Here is a 24919-nt window from a genome sequence, read left to right on the forward strand (position 1 = left end):
CCTAGATTTGATTCCCATTTGGGCTGATATTTTCAGTCCAGTTTGCTGAAACATCCATAACACATCATCAGCAGTGATTGAGAAGGCGCATGTGAAATATTGCAGGTGTAGTGAACTTGAATAAGGTGGATTATTAGCTTTATTATTTACTCTATCATAGATTAAGCACACATTGACCAATCACAAATTACACATCATTTGGGGTTATTTACTGATATTAGATTTTAGCCCTCCTATTTAATATCAGGACCAGAGGTCCTGACCAGACCATTGGTTTGTATGTTGGGAAACTTAGAACCCGTTATTGGACCAGAAACAATTCAATTTGGCAACCCTGATTCCTACCCTGATTAGCACCGCCTCTGCAAGCATGCGCATGCACCTACCTACAGGTAGGTAGAAGGAAACTGCGAGCCTTACAGTAAAGTCACACAAATTTTACATGTGAACAGGAGTCACGTGAAATTTACACATGGTTTTTACACACTGTTCTGTTTCACACTTTCTCACATGTGAAGGGCATCAGTTTTTTTACATGATTTACTTATTTTTACATCTGATTTTTTTAAACAAATGATTCATTTTAAATGTGATTTTTACACATGCTTCATTTATTTACATGATGTTTATTTCATTATCACGTTTTATCGCTACATGATTAATTTCATAAGATTGATTAATTTTCAGACGAGTTTCATCAGCACGATTCATACATTGTCACGTGATTTTTCATGATTCGTTGATTTTTTAATCATAAACGTTTAATTACATTTTTTCACATGATTGTTCCACATGGTTAATTTATTGTCACGTGATTTTTCACATGATTCGTGTATTTTCTCATGTGATTAATCATAAACTTTTCATAACATTTTTTTCAGGTGCTTTTTTTTCAAATGATTCATTTATTGTCACATGTGATTTATTTATTTATTATTACATTATTCGTTTATTTTCACTTTTTTTTACATTGTTTTTTCTGCACTATTCACTTATGGTCACATGATTTCCAACATGATTCATTTGTTTTCACATGTGATTTTTTTTTTTTTTACGTGATTCATTTTCATAGGTAAATTATACCACATGATTCATTTTCACATGTAATTTTTTTTTCATGATTCATTTTTACATGTAGGACATGTTATTTCATTTAGCACAGTTATCTCCTGTTATTTCTATGACGTCATATGCGATAACTTGATTTCAAGTGTGTGTTTCAGTGGATAAGATGGTTGAATTCTCCTTCACATATTTTTCATGTGTAATTATGTATTACTCACATAATATAATAAGAAAAAAATTTTGACTACATATTAATCACATATGTTTGTGAAATGCGGGTGTTACACCATATAAAAAAAACGTCAGCATAGATCACTTATCCTTTCAGAATATCCCAGAGATTATCTGTAAAAATGAGTCATTTTGTGTTTACAATTTTAAAACAGGAAGTTCCACTGTACAAGGAACTACATCCACATCAACCTGTTTTCCTCCTTCATCCTGAGAGCTAGCGCGGTCTTCATTAAAGATGGTGTCCTCTTTACCGATGAAACCCAGGACCACTGTTTCATGTCTACAGTAAGACTCTCCAACTCCGAACATGACAAACTCTCACCCACTCCATATGGTCATGTTACAATGTGTAATGCTTTACTGGGAGCATACTGGCAACTGTTATTTACCCTGAACTGTTCACGTAACATCTTATGTCTAAATAAGGTAGCTTACCATTAGTACTACAGCAATCAATGTTTCACAATCATCTCTCTGTTTTCATACACAACCTCTCACTCTCTAGGCATCATGTAAGGCAGCAGTGGCCTTTTTCCAGTTTAGCATCCTGGCCAACTACTTCTGGCTCCTGGTGGAGGGCATGTACTTACAGACCCTGCTGGCCCTCACATTTGTCTCACAAAAGAAGTATTTTTGGTGGTACATCCTTATTGGCTGGGGTAAGCACAAGATACTTTTAGCCATTGGGATTTACAAAAAAATGGATGAAATAGGGAAGAAAGCTAACCTTAAGATATGGGCATATCTCCTCATAAATATTTTTGCTTTATTTTAACTATTTTAAACAATTTAGAATAACAGTAAAAGCATCTAAACCAGCACATATGGAATTCTACAGCGAGAAAAAAGAAAATCAATCACATTAGTAAATTTAGTAATATAGTAATAAGTGTAGATTTTACAGTAATTTATTGGCAACCTGGTTTAAAACATATTTACAATAAAGTACTGTAATATCATACATAGTATAAAATAACATATAACCCAGTATATTTGCTTGTTTGGTTGATGTAGCATACAGCTGAGCTGGGTCTTGCTCAAGGACCCAGTCAAGGCAGTTTGACGGTGTTGGGAATTGAACAGCCGAACTTCTTATCTGTGACTTGAAACTGAGCCACCACAACTAGCTCCACAAGCTTGCATTGATTGACCTTTAAGTGGAGTTAATTCAGTGGAAGAAGTAGCTGAATCAATGCAAGCTATTTGGATTGTTGTGGTGTAGTTGTGGCGGCTCAGTGGTTAAAGCTTTGAATCATAGCTAAGAAGGATGTGTGTTCAAATCCCAGCAGTGCCGAGCTGTTGTGGTTGGGCAAGACCCTTAACCTTCACATCAGCCAAGTGAGTGTACTGGATTAGGTGTTCTTTTATACAACATTAAGATATTACAGTACTTTACTGTAAATATGTTTTACAGTTGTTTACTGTAAATTTGACAGTATGTGACTGGCAACCCAAAGCACCAGTAAATTACTGTAAAATTTATAACATTTTTTTACAGTGTGCACATAAAGGATTAGCAGCAAAATATGGAATGTATTTGTAAATTTGTTGAAATACATTTATATCATTTGTAACAGTTTCAGTGTAACACTTTTAGACATGATAAATACCATAGTATTTTAAATAATATTTTGAAAGCTTTTTTCCTGTTACTCAGTGTGTGTTGTATCTTTTAGGCCTTCCAACAACAGTCTTGACTATCTGGGTTCTGGCCAGGAATTTCTACGATAACAAGGGGTAAGTCTGTTTTACTGTCTACGCAGTTCAAATCAATCTCTCTGGTATTTGCTGTGCGTGTGTGTGTGTGTGTGTGTGTGTGTATGTATGTGTGTATAAAGGAAGTTTTACAAAAAGAGGCTTGTGAAGGACCAAATCTGATCCTCGTTGTGAAAACACAAACAAATCATAGATTACATGGACTACATAGATTACACAGATCTGATTGAATCCGATGACTCAGTAGAATAAGACAGTAGACATTATTGGCTAATTGGCTTATTACCGGTCAAATTGAGAGCATATCTTTATTTGATGCGTAGCAGGAGCTATACACTTTATAGTTTTTTGTAGTGAATTTTTTGCTCTCAATTTTGTGAGACAACAGTAAAGTGCACAATACAACATACCACAAAAGACTGTAATAACGTGCAACAATGAAGTACACAAATATTTGCAATATGCAATACGATAACAGACAATATTCAGGTGCTCACAGTATGCAATATATTACAATAATAATACAATAAGCATATGCAAACTATACACAGAAATCACATGTGTATGACAGAACAGTATTCTTGAAGGGCCATATTCACAGTCAGCAACCTAAGTTCAAACGTTATATCAATATTTATGTGCAGGAAAGCTCCTGGTATTCAGAGTTGGCTTATGCAGGTACTTAAATTGATTTTTCTGGGCAGCCTATTCAGATTATTAAAATTACCTGTGTGTATTTCACGCCTCCAAGGCTGCCAGAATGTTCTTGCGTAGAGGCGTCTGAGATGGGGCTTTTCACACCTGTCTAGACAACAGTCTTTAAACACAAGCACACAGACTGAAGAATCAGACCACATTTTTTTCTTTGCTGCATTAAGTAATTACTAGTGTCATATTTATGAATTTAATATTGCCCATGAATGGCATTCTATAGTTTTAGGTTTTTTTTTCTTGACATTTTGGTGACATCAAACTGTCAGACAGTGGCACTGGACTTAATACTGCACCTCACTCAAGCCAATATCATGCAAGGAAAATTGGTGACTGAGACACGCCTCTGTTTTCAGCAAACTCTGCCTCACACACACTATCCTCATACAAGATAAGCCTCTAGTTATATTTTAGGTCTGAAAATAGGTCTGATGTACATAGTTTCAGTATTAAATCCTCACTATATGCTCATTACCAAACACTGAATATGTCCTATTGTGCTTATGAGTGTATCGGATTTGAATCTGAGCATATCTGATGAGAAGTTAGATAAGAAGTGAGATAAGAAGTCAAAAAAGAAAATGTTCCATGAGGTGCTATAAGTTGTCTCTATTAAGGAAAATGTCAGTGCTAATGGAAAATTTAGCAACTAGCTCTGATCAGCAACCCAGTTAAGTGTGCAGAGTGCTTGTGGGAAATAACTCCTCCTGAATGGATTGTGTTTGCTCCCATGCTGTGGTAATGCTGAAGGTGCTGGGACGACACAGACATTGCCTTCATTTGGTGGATTATAAAAGGACCGATTACAATATCTCTTCTGGTAAGTAAAGTACAGTACAGTATACTTACTAACATATGACCAAAAAGGCACGGCTGTCTTTAAAATTATTATGCACACCAAAGTTTTGCAAAGTTCCCTGTTCACTTTCTCTGGTCCAGGTGAACTTTATCATCTTCATCAATGTGATCAGGATACTTGTGGAGAAGCTGAAGTCTCCTGGAGTTGGAGGCAATGACACCAGTCACTTTACGTAAGGGCTTAACTCTGTTATCGCTACAAAGACATTAATGCTCCAGACTACTGTTGATTTTATGCGAATGTAATTGGTATATCAATGCAATTGTAGAATTAACCTAAAAAAAAAAAATTTTTTAAAAGCCACCCCGTATGATGCACCAACCCTATTTTTCCCATTTTGATACAATATTCAACAGACATCTGCAAAGTAAACATTCTTGATAATACTGCAGTGTATTAAATAGTGGTTTATTGATGACTACACACTGATTGATCCATTGTGTGTATAGGAGGCTGGCTAAGTCCACTCTGTTCCTGATCCCACTGTTTGGAATGCATTACATGGTGTTCGCCTTCCTGCCAGAGAACACAGGGGAGGACGCTCGTCTCTTCATTGAGCTCGGCCTGGGCTCATTTCAGGTTGACAGACACTGTCCTCTAGTGATCACATGTAGTATTAGCACTCAGGACGTGAGCAGGTTTAATAGCGGGTGCACTGTGGTGGACTATGGCATCTGTTGCCATTAGGCTTCATTTGTATAAATGTATAATATTGTTTACACTATATTTATTACTGATGCTATGGGTATGTTGAATGTTTTGATATTATTAATGTTTCTCTTATTTCAGGGCTTTGTTGTGGCTCTACTATACTGTTTTCTCAATGGAGAGGTAAGCCACAAACTGCTAACCGACTAAATGTACCAATATTAGTTAACTCTTTATTTAAAGGGCTTTTATGCATAAAACTCACATTCATAAGCATTGTATAATTTTATAAGTCTTTTATAAAGTAATGCTGGAGAATTTATGAAAGATATATGTCAAAACCTGTGATGTGACAGTTTTTTTGTGACTTTATATGAAAGAGAGAAAATAACCCTGATGCATTATTATTGAGATAGTTGCAGTAATTCGTAAACTTAATTGTTATCTTGAAATTTATTAATTTATTTTTACTATCAGCACATTGATAGCACTAGGGGCAAGTTATAGAAGGCATGCATAACAATAATAACAATAAATGCAAGTTTGATTATTGAATTGATTATGAATTGATTATTTGAAGGCATTAAATTCAGTCATTTTCACTGGTATGTGCTTTGTAAATATGGGAAGTTGTATTAAATGCAAATGGAGCACCAGGTACAACAATCTCAATCAGTCAAGGTATAATGGTAATGGTATAATGAAAGTGGTGTGTGTGTGTGTGTGTGTGTGTGTGTGTGTGGTGATAGGTGCAAGCGGAGCTGAAGAAGAGGCTGTGGAAATGGCAGATGCAGGGTTACATGAGTTACAGTAAGAGGAGGCGAACACTGTTCACAGAGAGCAGCACTGTCACTCAGATTTCTGTTCTAGAAAAATCCAGCCCTAAGGAGCAGCCTTCAGCTGAGCTCAAAAACAGTATCTCACTGGTGTGAGGATGCTGACGCACCCTGTTTCTCTTGCCCTTATAGGATTGCCCCATCCCTATCAGTCATCAATACCAAGAGTGTTAGTTTTAAAGTTATACTACTATTAATAAAAGAGTATAAATCACAGTCAGGGATTGGATTTAATCATACTGTGGACTCATAACGGTGACATTTCACACAGTGTAAGGGGTCACATGTTGGACATTATTCCAGGGATCTGTTGAATTCTCAGGGTCAGATGGTGAAGAATAATTGTCTATAACAGCTGTTCTGTCAGTTGTGATTGCAAGGCAGATCACAGGTTTATATTCTAATATGTTATCATTCCGACAGTAAAAAAAAGATGTGTAAAAAAAAAAAAAAAAAAAAAAAAAAAAAAAAAAAAACAGGGATGTGTATGGTGGATGCTCCACATAAATGAATAAAAAAACATGTGTAATTGACACTTTTGGAAGGACTTTGCAGTGTCAGCGTTTTATAACAGTAGCGATAAAGTTGTAAGTTTAAGTGCAAGATGAGAAAGTCTTCAGGATGGAGGGCTTTGCAGTTTCACTGTACCATGACAAATGCATTTTTGTTTTAATCACTACAAGAGAAAGAAAAATAGAGCCTAATGAGGGAACAACTTTTTATAGCTGCTATAATGTATTAAAGGAACTGTATTAAGTATTAAAGGAACTGATTTGTTTTGCAGACATCCCACAACATTTACTGAATAAGAGGAATAAAACACTTCAGGATGTGCTGTTATTGGAAAATAATCAACTTCAGGGGGTTAAGAGCACTCTACTCTGCATCAGTCAGCATCACACCACCCCAGTGTTGATTAGTTTCCTATAACAGCATGCTCCCAACTGTTTTATTCCTATCTTCATACCTAATACATTAAGTGTGCATAGGCTGTAAGTGGTGAATATAGCAGTTAGTTGGCAACAATAGCAGCTTATTAAGGCTTTTTATTTTATTTAGTGTTCTCATATTTTATGATCTTAGTATTATATACTCTAAAAAGGTATTATGGCCTTACGTAGCTTTTACATATTGATATAATGTCCATGTTACTACAATAAATTAAGTTCGTAGTTTAACATAAACCTGCCATTATTTACCTATTTACTTTCTGTTGAACTTACATTTTTTTATAAGTGGAAATTCTGTCCTTAATTTAAATACATTGATCTAAGTTTTTTTTTTTTCAGTGTAAGATTCTATCTGGGCAAAGAGCCATTTTAAGATATGGGGCATCAAAGATTTGACACTCCAGATAGAAAAACTCTAAACTACTATAATCTACATTCGTATTATTTATTTAAACCTTATTCTTTGTGATTTTATGTAATCTTGTTATTGTGGTTAACTCATTTAGGAACAATATTTTTTGAATCTCAACGAAACTAAAACAGAGATTGTTGTATTTGGTCCTTCTGCTGGATATGATATCCAGAATCTTAACTTTGGCCAACTGACTTGTTTTTATAAACTGTTTGTGCAAAACTTGGGTGTTCTATTTGATAGCTCCCTTAAGTTTGATAAACAGATAAATTCGGTTACAAAAAGTTTTTTCACTTAAGACTATTTAGCAAAAGTCAAGCCTGGCTTTCACTCAAAGATTTTGAAAAGATGATACGTGCTTTTATTTCTACTCGACCTGATTATTTTAACTCCCTTTATGTAGGTATTATCCACCTGTCTCTTACTCTAAATGGTCCAGAATGCTGCAGATAGGCTGTTGCTGGGTGTACGAAAGTGCGAACGTATTACCCTGATTGTAATTTCTCTTCATTGGCTTCCAGTCCGTTAATGAATTGATTTTAAAATCCTTCTATTTGTTTTTAAATCTCTAAATGGATTGGCACCAGCCTATATATCCATTCTCTTATCCATGCACAATCCATCAAGGTCCCTTAGATCTTCAGAACAGAGGCTGGTGACTGTTCCTAGGTCAAGATTAAAACTGAGAGGTGATCATGCCTTTTCAGTAGTTGCCCCGCAACTGTGGAACAGTCTACCCGTTCACATCAGAACTGCTTCAACATTATATGATTTCAAATCTAAGTTAAAATCCTATTTGATTTCTGTGGCTTTTAATTCATCATAGAGAGTAATTTGTAAAAGTAGTTTATCCTATTGTTGTACTGTGTGTGTGGCTGTTTGTTCTGTTTTTTAGGTTATCTGTGTACAGCACTTTGGTCAGCTCTATGTTGGTTTAAATTGTGCTTTATAAATAAATTAACATTGCCAAAATGCCAGACAGAACATTATAATGCTTAGTTCATGATTTGTACCTCATACTCTTATATTACATTGTCTGTGTTATAATATAACGCAGTACTTTAAACAGAGTTCTGTATAAAATATACATAATAATAAAGCTCTTAAACATACATAAACATACACTTAAATATTTATTTATGAGCTATTTTGTCTTGTGTTGAGACAGTGGATTTAGATAATGAAACCTTCATGGTTTTGATATACAGGTGTCAGCTATAATAAAAGGTAAGAATATGAGAACATTAATTAAAGCGTTAACAAGCAATTAAAGTTGTCAAATAACTTCTGTATTTAAGACTTATATGCATACCTATTCGCTATGAAGTACTGCTTTATGCAAGTTAAAGTAGAATTATTAGGTATTAACTTATATGAGTATAAGTAAAAGTATAAGTACGTCAGATCACAGACTGATTTTAGTTACTGATGGTAAATTTGTGCCTCTTTCACCATGAAACCAAGGAATGTGGGAAAACAGCTAGCCAATGCAACAGATTTATTCCCTCAAATGTCTCTCAAATGTTAGCTAGCATGATAATAACTCTGATGAATGACAATAGCTAGCTGTGACAATACAAAGTGTTAAATACAGTTCTGAGTTTAAAAAAAATAAACACAAATAAATACAATGTGTATGTAAGAGATAGATTAGTTAGGTATATGTGATTACAGAGAAATATAGTGATGTGTGAAAATGTAGTGAGTGGAAAGTATCGTGGAAAGTAGAGATTTGTTTTGAAATGTACTGTAGAAAGGAAAATTCAAAAGTGTTAGGTGAAAGAAAAAACTCAAGTAAAGTGCAAATACTTAAAAAACAGAATTAACTACAGTAACAAAGTATTTCCTAGTTGTGCTAATATGTGATCCCCTATACTGAAGTGTTACCCTAAATTTACATCTACAGATATAGTTAGTAGGTTTTCTTGTTTCACAGAAGAAAATTGATTCAGTGCCATACTTACACTGATTATATGCCAAATACTATTTCCAAAATATTCCAGACATTCTTCAGTTTGTGAATCTCAAGTCTGTTGTGTGTTTGTTGGTTGCATAATGACTTCCTTAGATCACTAATTATTAGTGCACTAGTTCCAGAGGCATGTGTTCAATTATTTTCATCATGTGTGCACTTTAATTTCTCATCAGTTAAAATAAGTTAATTAGTAGATGTTTGTTGTAATCTTTGTTTTAAAAGTGTGTTATTCAATCTCTTACCTTTTTTAAGCTTGTAGTTGACACATAAGAGCAGTTTGGGGTGTTGTTGCTTTAGTGCACTGGTCTTTTTTCTGACCTTGTCTGGTTTTCTTCACTCCAAATATTTATTTAATTATTATATACAAGTGGTGTGATTTTTATTTATTTATTATAAGCAAAATGTAATTTTAGTTTTGAGTCTCTGGTCTGTTTTGAATGGTTTCCAAATTTCATATGTCATCCTATTAGTTAACAAATAAGACAGACTGGCTTACATAAATAGGACATGCACTAAAGGTTGTTTGTGCTCTGATTCACTTCAAGCTTTATGCTTTTTATCTAAAATGTACAATTGTTGTTATTCTTCAATTAAACCATGTGTGCAAATGTGCATATGTGCAAATAACTGCCAACTATACAGTAAAATCAGTGTTCTTTTTATTGAATATTTTTATGCCATAGTTTTTGGGCTTGAGTTATCTTTGCATTTACAGTTTATAGTTGCGTGTGTGCACACGATTGCATTTTCTTTACAAACATTCTTAAGGCTCCTGAAGGTCCATGCTTTGCACGACTGCTCTACCAACTAAGAGTTTTTTGTTTTTTTAATATATTAAATATATTATAATACTATAAATTAAATATTTTTAAATATATTAAAATTATTAGAAGCCTAAATCACTGTAAATGCTGTTTGTTTATTTTGGTATTTGTATAAATAACTAATTCACTGTACAGTGAACCTCTTAAGTCATCTGTAAGTAAATATTGCGTGGTGGACTGGTCCTGCGTGTCCTGCGTGATAAAGCTCTTCTTAGGCAATGGCATTGTTAATGACCTTTACTCATGTTAAATAAAATACAGTGATTCCATTTAGTAAAACGTAATGTTGTTATTACATGAATATTGTTATTATTATTATTATTAAAGTAGAATGTTAAAGTTTTTAATCAAAATTTTAGATCAAAAACATTTTCTGATCAACTTAAATAACACAGTGTTAAATTTCACAATGTGGAGCACTAAACTGTAAAAGTTGTTGTTTAATACTGTTTCCTTCAGAGAGTTCTAATACTGAATGTGTCTGTAAATAAGATTATCACAGTGTAAATATGTAAATATTGCAGATATGTCATATGGCTATATGGTCATAGTATATTTAACTATATATTTGTATACATGTAAGGTAATACAGAATTTGTATGTAAGATTAACTTGTATATCACTATGTGTGTTATTTCTTAATATCATTTCACTATTATTTTATATATTTATAATACTAATTGCCATATACAGTGGCCCCAAAGAGTATTTGGACACTTAAACCACACTTACTAATGTATGAATTTCACTACATTAGAAAACAACATGTCAAACCAAGTAGCATTTATTTTAAAGAACAATACCACAAGCACCGTTTTCAAGCAAAACATTTCCCAAAAAAAATAGATTATGTTTAAAAATTTTAGAAATAATAAATATAGACAAAAAGTATTCAGATACTCAATAGTAGTTTCATGCAAGATCACAGTTACAGTGTTTTAGTATTTATTTTGCCATCCTTTGTCTGGCAGAACATCTTGACAGCCTCTAGGCATGAAATCATTTCGTTTCTGTAACAGTTGTGGTGGAAGTTTTCTCCAAGCTGATCCACACTAGGGTGTCGACAATCAGTTAATTTTTTCTCCATTGCATCCCATAGGTGCTGTATAAGCGTTAGGCCAGGTCTCTGTGAAGTATTCTTTCAATAGGGCAGCTGGCATGCATTATCCTGCAGGATTTTTGCTGATTTCGCTGCAAGTTTGCATCCAGAATGCCTCTACACTTCTGAGTTCGTGATGCCATCAATGAACACAAGCTCACCAACACTTCTGTAGGAAAAACCAGCCCCAGCCATCTCTGTGCTTTATAATTCTTAAATTCATTAAGTCCTTCATTTTGCTGATCTGGTGAATAGAGTGGCCTTCTTTATGCAAACAGATGATGCTTGACATTTTCTCAAAACTTACTTCCCTCTTCTTAGCCATTTTTGAAATTACTTTTATCTAGGTCCCAAGGAAATTTATAGTAGATGTATGTAGTCAATTACCTTCACTTTCATACAGGTCACCCTTGCAGAGGAACCACCTGGTGTAGTTCATCACATTAACTATGGATTAACTGTGACAATCGGAATAATCTTAAATGCCCAAATACTTTTTTGTCTCATTTTGAACAGTATATCTATCATTTCTATGTTTTTAAACATAACAATCTATTTTCTATTTGCTTAAAAAGTGTGCTTGTGGTGTCTTTCTTTAAAATAAAAGCTACTTGGTTTGATGTTGTTTTCTGATGTAGTGAAATTTATGTAAGTGTGGCTTAAGTGTTCAAATACTTCTTGTGGCCACTGTACATACAAATGACTTTTCTTTACTTTACTTTTCTTTAACCATTTTCCATAATATTGAAGAAATCAGAATTATGAAATAATTCAAAACTCACATTTGGAATTATGAGTGTGTGAATTTGTGTCCACAGTATGATGCCTTGTGATGACCTTGTGCAACATTCAGGGTGTATTCCCACTTCACACATAGTGTGAATGAATATTTGGAATTTTGAAGTGTTGAAAATGTCAGACAAAACAAAAAACTGGATGTTTCACACCTGGGATATTCACACATAAGGAGCAACTTCACTATTTGAATGTATTGTTTCAAGCCTGTCTTTAAGGTCATGAATAGATACCGTACTCTTGTAATTCTGTTATTTGTTTGTTTTGCGTTTTGCTGGTAATTTACGTATATATATATATTACGTATGTATTATACACACACACACATATGTCCAAATTATTTAAATGGTGTGAAACTGGGTATTGATCAGTAGGACTCCTCAACTGGAGGTGAGAGACCCTGATATAATGATAATATGGTTGTTTTCATCTTTTCCTTCCAATAACTTTAGCCTTTTGTATCTTGCAGCCTCTTTGCTACTTTCACCAACTTGCCTTAATGTAATTCATTATCAGTTGCTTTTTTCCTTAACTTTATAAACTACATAGCAGTGTTTTTACCTCAGAGCATTAATCACTACATATGTAAAATATTCTGAAGAGGAACAGATACCAAATGTAATTCTGCTCTGATGTCACTAGCTGTATTTCTGCAGTGCAAAGTTTTAGGACATGCTTTTTCTGTTCCTGTCTAAACAAGTTTTTTTTTTCTTTTTCATGTACAGGGTGTTTGAAAATGCTCTATACAACTTTGATACTAAATGAAACATTTACAAATGCACATAGAATTACTAATCAAGGAAATTTAGACACACAAACCCCCAAAGTTTTTTTTTTTTTTTTGACGAATCCCCAAAGAAAGAAATCACAGGGTATGATGTTGAGCGATCTAGGTGGCCAAAGAATGGCACCTCTTTGGCCAATCCACCTGTTTGGGAATGACTTATTAGATAGGTGCAGATGATCAAAACTTGCCAAAACCTGGTATTCAGAAATACTTCATGTGTTTCATGTGTAAAATGGGACAATCCCACTAGTTGTACACCAACTGACTGACATTTTACATTGGATCAAATTTGTAAAGATAATTTCAGACATGCTGTACTTGGAAATCTTTAATTTGTAAGGTACAGTAACCAGAGGAAGAATTAGTGATGTAACTTTTTTTTTCTTCCATTGTGATACATTTGTTTATCTTCATGGGCCTTCAGTGTGGTTAGGTTTGTTTATAATACTACACACTTTTAGGCAGTTTTAGAGACATTTAATGCAATTTAAAAGTCATAATATACAAAAAGTCTAACACATCAGAACTAAAGGACATTATACAGCAGATGTAACATGTGACAAGATGAAATTTAAAAAAGTAAGCTTTCTATCATAAAAGCAAAACGAATATCAACCGTGGGTTTTGTCTTGCATTCACATTCAGTAATTATTGTTCAGTCACTGTTGTCTCGAAAATTGCTGTCTTAGCTTATTCAGGAATTAATTTCTTTATTCCAATAATAGATATGAAATGTTTTACTGTAGGTAACACTTATGTGTGCTGTGCTGTTACTGTTCAATTAAAACAGAAAAAAAAAAGAAATTATGCCTTTTTTTTTGCTGATGATATGGCATTTTCAATATTAGGTTTCTATTATCAGCCTTGCATGTTTAAATAGGCTGGTATTGTTGAATATGAAAATAGATTTGAAATGTCTTCATACATAATACATCTGTTTCTATATAATCAGCAGTCAGCTTCATCACTTAGTGATGTAGATTCATTCCTGTGCTCAATAATTAGTGAAATACTAATGTGAGTGTAGGTGTGAGTGAATCCTGCAATTATGGGTGCAGACAAAAAGCTAAAAAGCTAAGAGCAACAGAGATTTTGCAGTGAAAAGGTAAGTTATTATCGGAATAATTGAAGCAGTGTACAGCAACATGATGTTCATAAAAAGACATCAGTGCTAGGAACAGAACTGTTTGCAGTCATACCCAACTAAGTACTACTTCTTGCTTCATTTTCAGCTGACACATTTTGTTAAACATCAACACACCCAGTTTGAAAAGAAACCATCAAACCACAGAATACACATGCATCTGTTTCACAATAACAGGCAGCAATAATGTAGGCTATACATAACAAACACCATCTTCAAAAAAATCACAGAAAAAAAAAATCAAACAACTACCTATGTTGAACACATATTAGATACAGCTCTAGAAGCGTAATACTCAATATTGCATGGTACAGATGCAACAATTCAGCAAGTTTCATAACCAGAGAGCATGTCCGCTACTGCACACTTCTCATTAACACTGATACTATAACTACTTTTCTAAAACAGTACATTCTTACGTATTGATAGAACAATGTTGTTATCTTGCACATCAACACCAAGAGTGAATAGTTACCTGTGGCACAACCTCATATCTAAACATAATGTAGCTAATGAGACTTGCCCTTAAAATAGAATGACATATTGCTTAATATGTACTGTAACACTCCTATTGTGACTGATCCACAATGTCAAATAACAATAACGTACATTTTGGCACTGAATTGATCAAGATACATCCGTTAGGTGGTTTGGAAATTGTTGAGTGGTTTATGGCTAATGAGGGATATAAATGAAGCTGCATTCAGTTCTGTAAAGGCCACAGATTCTACACTTAGTGTTCTAGTCCTGCACAACACCACAAGATTTTACTAATCCTCTTACCACTAATATCAGTAGAAATTGTTGCCTTTGAAGACAACGAGTTGTATTTTGCATTCTAACATATATGTAAGTTTGCAATGTGCTGAAATAAAACAGATTTACAACACATCTATTCTTTACTAATGCGGACAACACCTGAAAACATTAAGCAATCTTCTATAGTGTAACTTTACACAAAAATAGGTAAATAGCAATTTTCTCAAAACAAATATGTCGACTTTATTTGTGTTTCATCTCATGTTGAAACACATTCTGTCTTTTTGCAGTTTCTCTTTGCAAACAAGGCATTGCAATGTGATATAAAGTAAAAAAAAATGGCTGAAAATACTATAATACATGGTGGTGAAATATTTATAAAAAAAAAAGCAAAATGTCTTTAAAAATGTTGTGATTCAATGTGGAAATATCAAAGACAACTGAAGAGGTCAAATGTCTAACTGAAGGCTGAGAAACAAAATCAGAATGAAATTTTCTGAAGGCCTCTTGGTTTTTAACACAGACATACTTATGCACAATAAAAGCACTTCCCCAGAGCCACACAGCTTCATGCATTTGCAGTTGAATAATACTGGATTATCTTATCTATCATTTAAATTTCTCTATTCTTTCTTTTGTGCAAAAAGGCACTTTCATGATAAACTTTCTGAGCATCACTGTTAAAGAATATCTTTCTCAGTATCCCCGTTTGAGGAGATCTGAATTGACATCAGCTGCAAAGCTTCCACAGCCTTTGCAAACAAGTACGGCAATACCAGCTGTATAAAGCCAAATATCGAAATATTGATCTTTGGAGTAACAAAAGTGCCAGGTGATATGCTGATTTTGCTTTATATTTGGGTAAAATTATAAAGATAGTATTCTATTGTGATATTAAATTCAAAAAACACCAACTAAACCAGATATCAATAGGATATTACTACCAAAAAGGGTGTTACTAAAAATATGCCCAAAATAGTCACTTTGTATTTATGAAGCTGAAGATTTTTCATAAGACTATATATTTACAATAATTATCTTACTGATGAAGCATTCACAAAAGAAAAAAAATCATGCAAACAGCAAGAATGAGCCAAACAAATTACAAAATCATGAGGTGCTTTGCTTCTTGTTTGCTTTAGTGACATTTTCAGTACTAACGGCTGTTTAGAAAATTCTTTTTAAAAAAAAAAAATACCAGAGGCATTCACTCACAAAATCACAACTGTACTATTTAAAGTATTTAATGTATTAGTTTTCATTTGCAGGTATTAGTTTTGCTTTTGTTCATCTAAAATAATAAGAGTTCAAAGTTTTTACCCCACTTTTCAGTTAACAAAAATGGTCCCGATTTGACTAACCATATACATTCACAGTTCTAAACTGATAGTCAAACTGCATTTAAGAAAAGCTTTAACATGCTCTTTCCCTACCTCATATGAGACTTGAAACTTTCCTAAACTTTCCCAATGACACAAGTGAGTATGTCCTCTGTGTGCTTTAAGAACATTAAACTGAATAGTTCCTCACTTGTATCAACATCAATAAATGCAACAATTCTGTGAATCTATGAAGAGCATGAAATCTCTCTCAGCTATTCAGTTTCTTTTCTTTTTCAGTTCTTTTCACAAATTTTATCCTTACTTTCCATGACTGAAATACAGTATAATGAATATTCACACTGGCAGGGAGACCACAGCATGGTCTAGAGCAAGTCCAAGATCATATTTACCAGCACACGGAGAAGGAGGTTCCAGAAAACACTGAACAGTTTCTAAATAAAATACTTTTGGCAGATTAGTAGCTCTTTTACCTCTTATATTTCTACTGTATTAAATCAAATAGATTTAGTGTTAACATTTCAGTGTTGAAATATCCCTTTTCTTGAAGTTTGATTGAGCTTGTTGTGATAATGGTCTACAGAATGGTCAGTGTGTTTCCCTTTGTATCATCCAAGTATTTTTTGCTAGGATCATGGATAAAACCATTCCTATCTGGCCGAGGGAACAGGTCACATTTTCTTGAACATCAATATGGGCAAGAGCTCCATGGCAGGTCATTGATATTTAGCCTTTGTGTTCAAGATCATCACAATGAATAGATGTAAAATATTTCTTTAATTTGGCACGACAATGCCAATGAGATTTTCATGGCTCTAGAAATTCATATTCCTTTCATTTATATAAAAGACGAGCCAAATATTTGTCTCCTTGACCATGTGATCATTAAAGGTGTTGAATTCTTGTGTGTTCAGGAGCAGATTGCTCTGATGAATGGCCTCCAGCATCAGTTTGCCCCACACAATGCAAGCTCATACACGTCTCTGAGGTGAAACTGGACTACTATAGCGCTATGTGTGAGGGGTTCAGTGTGTGTGTCTGCGGATCTGAGAGACTGCAGCTCATGTGGCTGGAGTCTCGGCCTGCAGGCTGGACATGCGGATCTGTGAGCTGCTTTTGCTGAGGATGGAGAGCTGCGTGCCTCCATTTACGCCACTGCTAGCCAAGGACGGGTGCCTGTGCTTCATGTCCACCGCAAAGTAACGGTTCACCGTCCAGCTCCTCCACTTCCTCTTCACCTCCGACTGCACCTTTAAGGAGATATTTAGCAAGGTCACTCATGCAGCATCATGACATGGAAGACAGAAATCAGCTGGTCGAGGTCTTGTGTAATATCTGCACCGGTAGTGCATTATTTAAATACCATTAATGCCAATCAGACCAGGAATGGCAAGTGATAACCAGAAATGAAATTCTCCATACATTTTTATATATTATTCATTACTAGCTAGCAATCAAACAATTAGCAGATCTGTCAGGTTGATCTCTCATGGTTTATATTAGGTTATTTCTGCTTATTCTGCTTTCTCCCTTCCGCCTCCTCTTACTCCCTCTCCTTTTCCCAAGGCATGACCCAAACTTCACACAAAAAAAGTACTTGGCTGGTCATCAATATACCTGCTGGGCCCTGGGAAAGGGGAGTAAGCTTCAAGTAAAATGTTACCATGGCGACACATCCCAATCCTAACAATAGTACAAGCCTCAATTGCTTCTGATTCTGAACACTTGAAAATGAAAAAGCAGTAGTTCCTCCTATGGTGCATTAACTTTACCCTTCTTTCAATTAATAAGAATTTTTACTTATGTTGGTGCAGAATTTTAGAATTTTGTTTTAAAAATAGTATTTTGTATTTTTTAAAGCTGATGAAAGTGGACTCAGATGTTTGGACCCTAAATTACATTGCATATAAGAGTATAATAGTACAACAAGCATTTTTATGTTCCATAAATTCATCAGGTAGTTTTCATCACATAGATTTAGGTCAAATTTATTAATTTCACATTTCTAATTATGTGTATCTTCCTGACTGATGCCTAAGTATGTAATTGCTGCTTTCAAAATCAGAAATGAAGTTGTTCAACAAAGACTTACCTCTCCATTGAGGAAGCAGTAAAGGACAGCAACCACAAAGCCCTGACAAAAGACAAGATTATTTTCCAATAACAGCATGTCCTGAAGTGTTTTTCCTCTTATACCACAGCAACCTCCTGACAACTGCAAGTTATTATTATTTATGACTGAACATATCGTACTTTTTAACTGTTTAGTTACATTTAATGTTGTATAATGTCTACAAGTTAAGTTAGTTCTTGTTATCACTAATGTTGTAGCAGCTATTAACAGTCAGCCCCTCACCAGCCTCTCTTTTTTTCTTTCTCTTGTTAAATAAGACACAAAATAATGCAGCAAAGCACTGACACTGGAAGCTCCTTCCATAAATGATAAATAAATGTATCCTTCATTATATCAACGATTGCATGTTTTACACTTTTTAAAAAAGTCTCTGCGTAAGATGTTACTATAAAAACAATAACATATTTGAATGAGTGCATTCATGTAAATCTGTTATTTGAATTAATTAATACCTTCTGACCAATCAGATTCAAGATTTCAACATTGCTGTGGTATAATGCAATATATTCAATATATTTAAATACATTGGGGTAAATATAATACATGGCATTTTCCTGCACATCCAGACTGGAAACCATCAATTTTTGAAACTCCACACAAATATTGTGCAATCAATGGAACAAATATTGTACTGAACAAGCTTCAACTGAAAGGCACTTCAAATAGAGCAAGCACATTAAGCAAATATTCCTGTGTAAGCACACAAATGTAAAAGCTGAGATCTGTGGAAACACAAGAGGTTTGGCTTTAGTACCTGGAAAGAGCCAAGACCCAGTTCAAACACGAGCCGTTCCCTCTTACTAACATCTTCAGGAGTGAAAGCAAACACAGTGTAGTGGATACCAAAGAGAGGGATGAGCAGGAGAGTGGAGCGAGCAAGGCGTCTGTCGATTACACAATATTTCCAAAATGTTAGCAAACGAATGCACAGGCACTATGTAAAGACACTCTGAATGAAAAGTGAAATAATAATGTGACACTTACAAGTAAATGCTGGATTCATTGCCTCCTATATCAGGAGACTGCAACTTCTGGACAAGGATTATAATGATACCGATAAAGAGGACGAAGTTGATCTGAAATGTTAGAAAGATAAGATGCGTTATTCTGGGAAACCGAACTTATCATCATAAACAAAAAAAAAAACCAGTAACTTCCTATGAAACCCATATTCATAAATCATTACAGCTGTACTTATAATTCTTTGTAAGTTGGTAATGATTTTTTGTAAGAATTATAGGAAAACTCTAATAAATAAAGCTCTAATAATGTGTATTCCTTGGTATCTTATATTCATGTTGTAATGCAAGTGTCACTTTTAATTATAATATTAAGTAATATTTATTATCAAGTACAAAAACATTTAAAAGGGCATTTACTGATAAATAATTATATAACATATAATAAATATAACATAATATATAATAAATAAATAGTGATGTCATAACTGATATTAAAATTGATATTAAACTGCAATAATGTGTTTTTTTATTAACCTGGAATTAACTGTTTGTAATGTGACGTTTATAACATGTCTAATTATGCACAGGACATTATTAGTTGAAAACAGTTGTGCAGTACAGAATATGGCATTATTATAAATAGTGACACTTGACATACAACATGATTGTCAGTAATCAAGCACAGTAATAGCAGTAATAATAAGAATTACCATTTTATGAGGCATTATCAGAGTTCATAAAAATTCCCACAGAATCATTAACAACAGCGATAATGATTAATGAATATAGGCTTCATGGAAAGTGTTACAAAAAAAATCTATCTTTGTATATTACGCACCATAATGGAAGCAAGCACGGGTCCCTTTATCACCCACCAGATGGCGGCGTTGTTATTTATGTCCCAACATCTAAACCATTTATTCACATAAGAGAACATTAAAAAGACAGTCGGTTACTGATTAATATTTATCTTCGACAGTACCATTTTCTATATTGTTATATTGCCATATATCTTACCCAATGTTATCAAAATGGACACGGAGCATCGCCCAGACTGTCACACACACAGTTGGGGTTCCTGGTTCAAAGATTTTACACATAGTCACACATATTCTTTATTATTGAATGAGCATCAATGTGCTGTTGTCGTGTTTTAGCTCACCCCAGCCGATGATGGTGTACCAGTAGAAATATCTCCTCTCAGGGAAGAAGGTTTCCACCAGCAGAGTAAAGAGGTACAGCCCCTCAATGAACAGCCAGAAGTAGTTTGACAAAACGCAGTAGTGAAAAAACACCATCACTGCCTTACATTCCACCTGCAACAGAAAAAACACACTGCAGTGTTTATAATGAGACTGAATTTTCAAAAGGTCTTCAAGAGGTGCACTCTTACCTTCTCGATTAAACTGTTCTGCTTGCAGAACAGTAAACTTTTGCAACTGACAAGTCACGCCAAAACATCAGATAGTCCTTAGATTTTTGGATTATTTACTATTACTATTACTATTTGTTCTTGCCCTAATATGATTTATTTGAATTAAATATGAATGTAAACAGTGCAATACAATGTATTGATACTTATTTGTTAATTCAGTCATCCTCTGTAACCACTTTATCCTGGTCAGGATCATGACGGATTCAGAGCCATAGTATAATGTTTTGATGTTTTGTTTTTTAATAAGCTTCTGTCATAATCATATTCTTCACAATTAAAACTGAATCCCAAAGTGGCAATGATCTAATCCTGAAAGCACTGCACATCGTTTGCTTTCTTATTGGGATCTCAGGGGCATATTTCTAGTTTTATTTGACACATTAAAAGAGCCAGGGAATAACAGTGCATGTGTGTGTAGAACTCACAGTATGTATAAAGCAGTGGCTGCTGTCCTCCTCAGCATACAGAACTCCATCTTTAATGAAAACTGAGATGGCTCTCAGGATAAAAGACACAAAGAGATTCATGTGGATGAAGTTCCTGGTGCAGTGAAGCTTCCTGCGGGGAAAATAACAAATTTAACCACCACCTCCATTACAGATTCAGAGTAACATCTTCCATTTGACTCATTTCATCTGTATTGCCATGAATGACAAAAATGTTGAGCTGCTTCATTTGGGGCACTGTCCTGCTGCTGATGGCAATTATTATAAATAATAGTAGTAAGTATAGCAGTAGTAGTAAAGGGTAGTATTAATAGCATATAGCTGTAGTAACAGTAGTAGTATTAATAGAAGTTAATACTACTTATAGTATCTTTTTCCTCTTGTATTCACAGGATGCTTTATTGATCTATCACCTGAACCAGCAGAGGATCACCATGGCAGTGGTGAGAGACACCAGAGACGTGCTGTAGCCCACTGTGTACAGAGCTTTCACAGACACATAGTACTTGTCCTGAGGGGAAGACAATTTAAAAGCAGATTACAGTGACAAGCTCAAATTCTGTGTATACAAAAATACACACTAAATACGAAATCTGCAGTCACAAATGCCATAAAAGTAAAGTGGGGTACATTTTTAGAAGTACATTTATTTTAGAAATTAAGGGGAGGTGAATGGTTTAAATATAGAGTTGGGCATTTTTAAGTAAAGTGGCTCTTTTAGAAGTATAGAAATAAATGGTTTAGAAGTCAAATTGGGTCATTTTGTAAAAGTGGGTAAATTATTTTATAAGTAAAAATGAGTAATTATTTTAAGTAAAGTTTTAGAAGTAAAGTGAGTTATTGATTAGAAGCAAAGGGGTATAAATAGTTTATAAGCAAAGAAGGCTTCATTTATTTGAAAGCAGAATATTTTTTTATTTTTTATATATTTTTTTAAGGTGGAGTCATTTTTAGAAGGCGTTAAATTGTCTACAGGTAAAGTGGGGTAGATGATTTATAAATACATGCTTATAGAAGTAAAGAGGGTAAATGATTTGGAAGTAAATGGTTGTATATTTGAAAAGCAAAGGGAGTAAATAGTTTAGAAGCAAAGAAGGTCTGATTTATTAGAAGTAGAGTACTTTTCAGAAGGGGTTAAACTGAAGAAAGTAAAGTGGGGTAAATAGTTTAAAAGTCATTGCCTTTATTTATCAGTTGCAGAGAAAGAAGTATAGGTATCAGGACACAGAATAATGTAAGAACAAATAAGTAAAGTTTATTATTATAATTATTATTATTATTATTGTTGTTGTTGTTGTTGTTGTTGTTATTATTAGAGTAGCAGACAGTATGATCAGAGCTGCACTGTACTTTTTTCCTCTTCAGGTTGTCCTTTAGGGACAACCACAAGAAGTGTTTAACCACCATGGCGTAATTACAGTGGTACAGCTGTATGATATGATAAGAGCTGTTCTGCTTGTTTCCCACTAGAAATCCTCCTAAATGTGTATACAACATTTTAAGTAGGATTTAGGCTGCTAGTCCAAAGGCTACACACTTGTTTCAACACATCCATAATACTCCTTGTTTTAATGATCTAGTCCACCTTCTTAAGTCATCCCTAAAATTTATTGCTATTAATAGCAAGATACTTGGAAGGGTACATACTTTTTTATTTTGTTTAGACACTTTTACCAGCTCTTTTACTTCCAGCTCTTTTATTAATGATTATGTATAATTATAAAATCAATGTTGATGCTAGCAAGATGCAGTAGCAAGCGTACCAGCATTGATACTAAGTGAAAATGACGTTTAAGGGAAATCATTTGAAATCTTTTGTATAGAACGGAAGAAAAAGTGGTGTTCAATATAACACAAGACATTTGTTTTACACAGAACTTACATGTTACACGAGTCCACAGATAATACCTGATCGTCAGCAACTAGTACAAATACTTAACCCAGTTGATTTTATTATATTCTATCTTATAACACAGTGTTGTTCAACGCTCGAATCTGATATAGAAGGTCAGAAGGTGTGCATTATTTTCATATAACAGCACGAGTTATACGGACCTAGTCTACAGTTTTCCATTTCTCTGTATTTTTGAGAGAGAGAGAGAGAGAGAAACAGAGAGAGAGAGAGAGAGGGAGAAAGAGAGAGAGCCTGGTAAGGGAATGACTGTTTTATTGTGGCTATAACATAAGCGAGATCAGGAACTAACTTGTCTCTTGGACATTACACAACATTCAATCTAAGTATATACCCTAAAAAATTGTGACGTTTTCTACATTAATAAAATAAACATTGTAATTGTTCGTAAATTGCTGTGCTATAAGTCGAATAACACACAACAGACCGTGCGGTTATACAAAAGTAACGCACTTCTGGGGGGGAGTGGGGTGTTCACATGCTTGCCATGCTTGTCATGTTTTAGTACTTACTTATATCATGTCATTAACATCTAAGAGCAAGCAGTAAGTATGTTCCACAAAGATCTATCATTCTTTTTGGTCTGTGTTTAAACAATAGTCCTTAAACTGTTATAAACCATAACTGTCTCCTGTGTATTTTATAATGCTTACCATAGGACTACTTCTATTGTCATCAAAAGGACACACATCCACGTAATGAGGGAACATCTCTGACCAGCCATCCTCAGTACAGTTACGGCTCACCTTTCCAAACTCTACAACACATAACACGCTCAACAGTTACCTTCTGAAACAGATGTTCATTGATTTCAAAGGTTAACTGGCTGTTTTAACAGACAGAGGTGAACTGTCACATACCATCATATTCTTCATTCATGACCTCAAAGAGCTCAGGACAGGGCATCCACACCACATCACCTATTCTCACTGGCTGCCAGCATGTCAGGTTGTCCCACATCCAGCGACACACTGGAGGTGAAAGAAACACACTCATCACTGCTAAATATAGACAGACAAATGGAAAAGTGTTATTTGTGACACTGAGCCAGATAAGAATTGATAGCGGAGATGTACGCAGTATGTATGAGAATCAATGTTTTATATATATACATATACAGTATACATACATATATATATATATATATATATATATATATATATATATATATATGTATGTATGTATATGTGTGTGTGTGTGTGTGTGTGTGTATACACATACACACAGATCAGCCACATGCCACCTGCCTAATATTGTGTAGGTCCCCCTTGTGCCACAAAAACAGCTTTGATCCATTGAGGTATGGACTCCACAAGACCTCTGAAGGTATACTGTGTATGTGGCACAAAGATGTTGCAGCAGATCCTTTAAGTCCTGTAAGTTGCAAGGTCATAAGCATCACACTGCCTCTACCAGCTTGCCTTCTTCCCATAGCGCATGGTCAGCGACACACACGCACCTGGCCATCCAAATGATGTAAACAAAAACATGATTCATCAGACCAGGCCACCTTCTTTCATTGCTCCATGGCCCAGTTCTGATGCCCACGTGCCCATTATAGGCACTTTCGGTGGTGGACAGGGGTCAGCATGGGCATTCTGACCGCTCTGCGACTACTCAGCCCCATATGCAGCAAGCTGTGATCCACTGTATGTTCTGACGCCTTTCTATCATAGCCAACATTAACGTTGTCAGCAATTTTTGCTACAGTGCTCTTCTGTGGGATCAGAGCAGACGGGCTAGCCTTCACTCCCCACACGCAACAATGAGCCTTGGGCACCCATAACCCACTCAGATCCTTACGCCTTTCCATTTTTCCTGCTTCCAATACATCAACTTCGAGAACTGACTGTTGACTTGCTGCCTAATATATCCC

The 24919-nt window shown here is 34.6% G+C and overlaps 2 protein-coding genes across 2 annotated transcripts in view; one reads left to right on the plus strand and one right to left on the minus strand.

Annotated features, from left to right (window-relative positions):
* ghrhrb (growth hormone releasing hormone receptor b) overlaps positions 1-13715 on the plus strand; it is a 54690-nt gene extending 40975 nt beyond the window's left edge. Inside the window, exons 6-13 of the mRNA XM_026933453.3 lie at positions 1452-1584; positions 1805-1958; positions 2976-3036; positions 4477-4546; positions 4666-4757; positions 5035-5164; positions 5375-5416; positions 5983-13715. Coding sequence (XP_026789254.1) covers positions 1452-1584; positions 1805-1958; positions 2976-3036; positions 4477-4546; positions 4666-4757; positions 5035-5164; positions 5375-5416; positions 5983-6165 — 865 coding nt within the window. The 3' untranslated portion in view covers positions 6166-13715. The remainder of the gene's footprint in view (positions 1-1451; positions 1585-1804; positions 1959-2975; positions 3037-4476; positions 4547-4665; positions 4758-5034; positions 5165-5374; positions 5417-5982) is intronic.
* A 2327-nt stretch (positions 13716-16042) lies between these two features.
* Positions 16043-24919, minus strand: part of adcyap1r1b (adenylate cyclase activating polypeptide 1b (pituitary) receptor type I) — a 30060-nt gene continuing 21183 nt past the window's right edge. Inside the window, exons 4-14 of the mRNA XM_026933520.3 lie at positions 23904-24014; positions 23697-23800; positions 21545-21642; positions 21111-21243; positions 20413-20566; positions 20268-20328; positions 20089-20158; positions 19273-19364; positions 19043-19172; positions 18247-18288; positions 16043-17404 (exon numbers count right to left, since the gene is read on the minus strand). Coding sequence (XP_026789321.2) covers positions 17216-17404; positions 18247-18288; positions 19043-19172; positions 19273-19364; positions 20089-20158; positions 20268-20328; positions 20413-20566; positions 21111-21243; positions 21545-21642; positions 23697-23800; positions 23904-24014 — 1184 coding nt within the window. The 3' untranslated portion in view covers positions 16043-17215. The remainder of the gene's footprint in view (positions 17405-18246; positions 18289-19042; positions 19173-19272; positions 19365-20088; positions 20159-20267; positions 20329-20412; positions 20567-21110; positions 21244-21544; positions 21643-23696; positions 23801-23903; positions 24015-24919) is intronic.

This window comes from Pangasianodon hypophthalmus, chromosome 2 (genome assembly GCF_027358585.1).
Source record: "Pangasianodon hypophthalmus isolate fPanHyp1 chromosome 2, fPanHyp1.pri, whole genome shotgun sequence".
NCBI lineage: Eukaryota > Metazoa > Chordata > Actinopteri > Siluriformes > Pangasiidae > Pangasianodon > Pangasianodon hypophthalmus.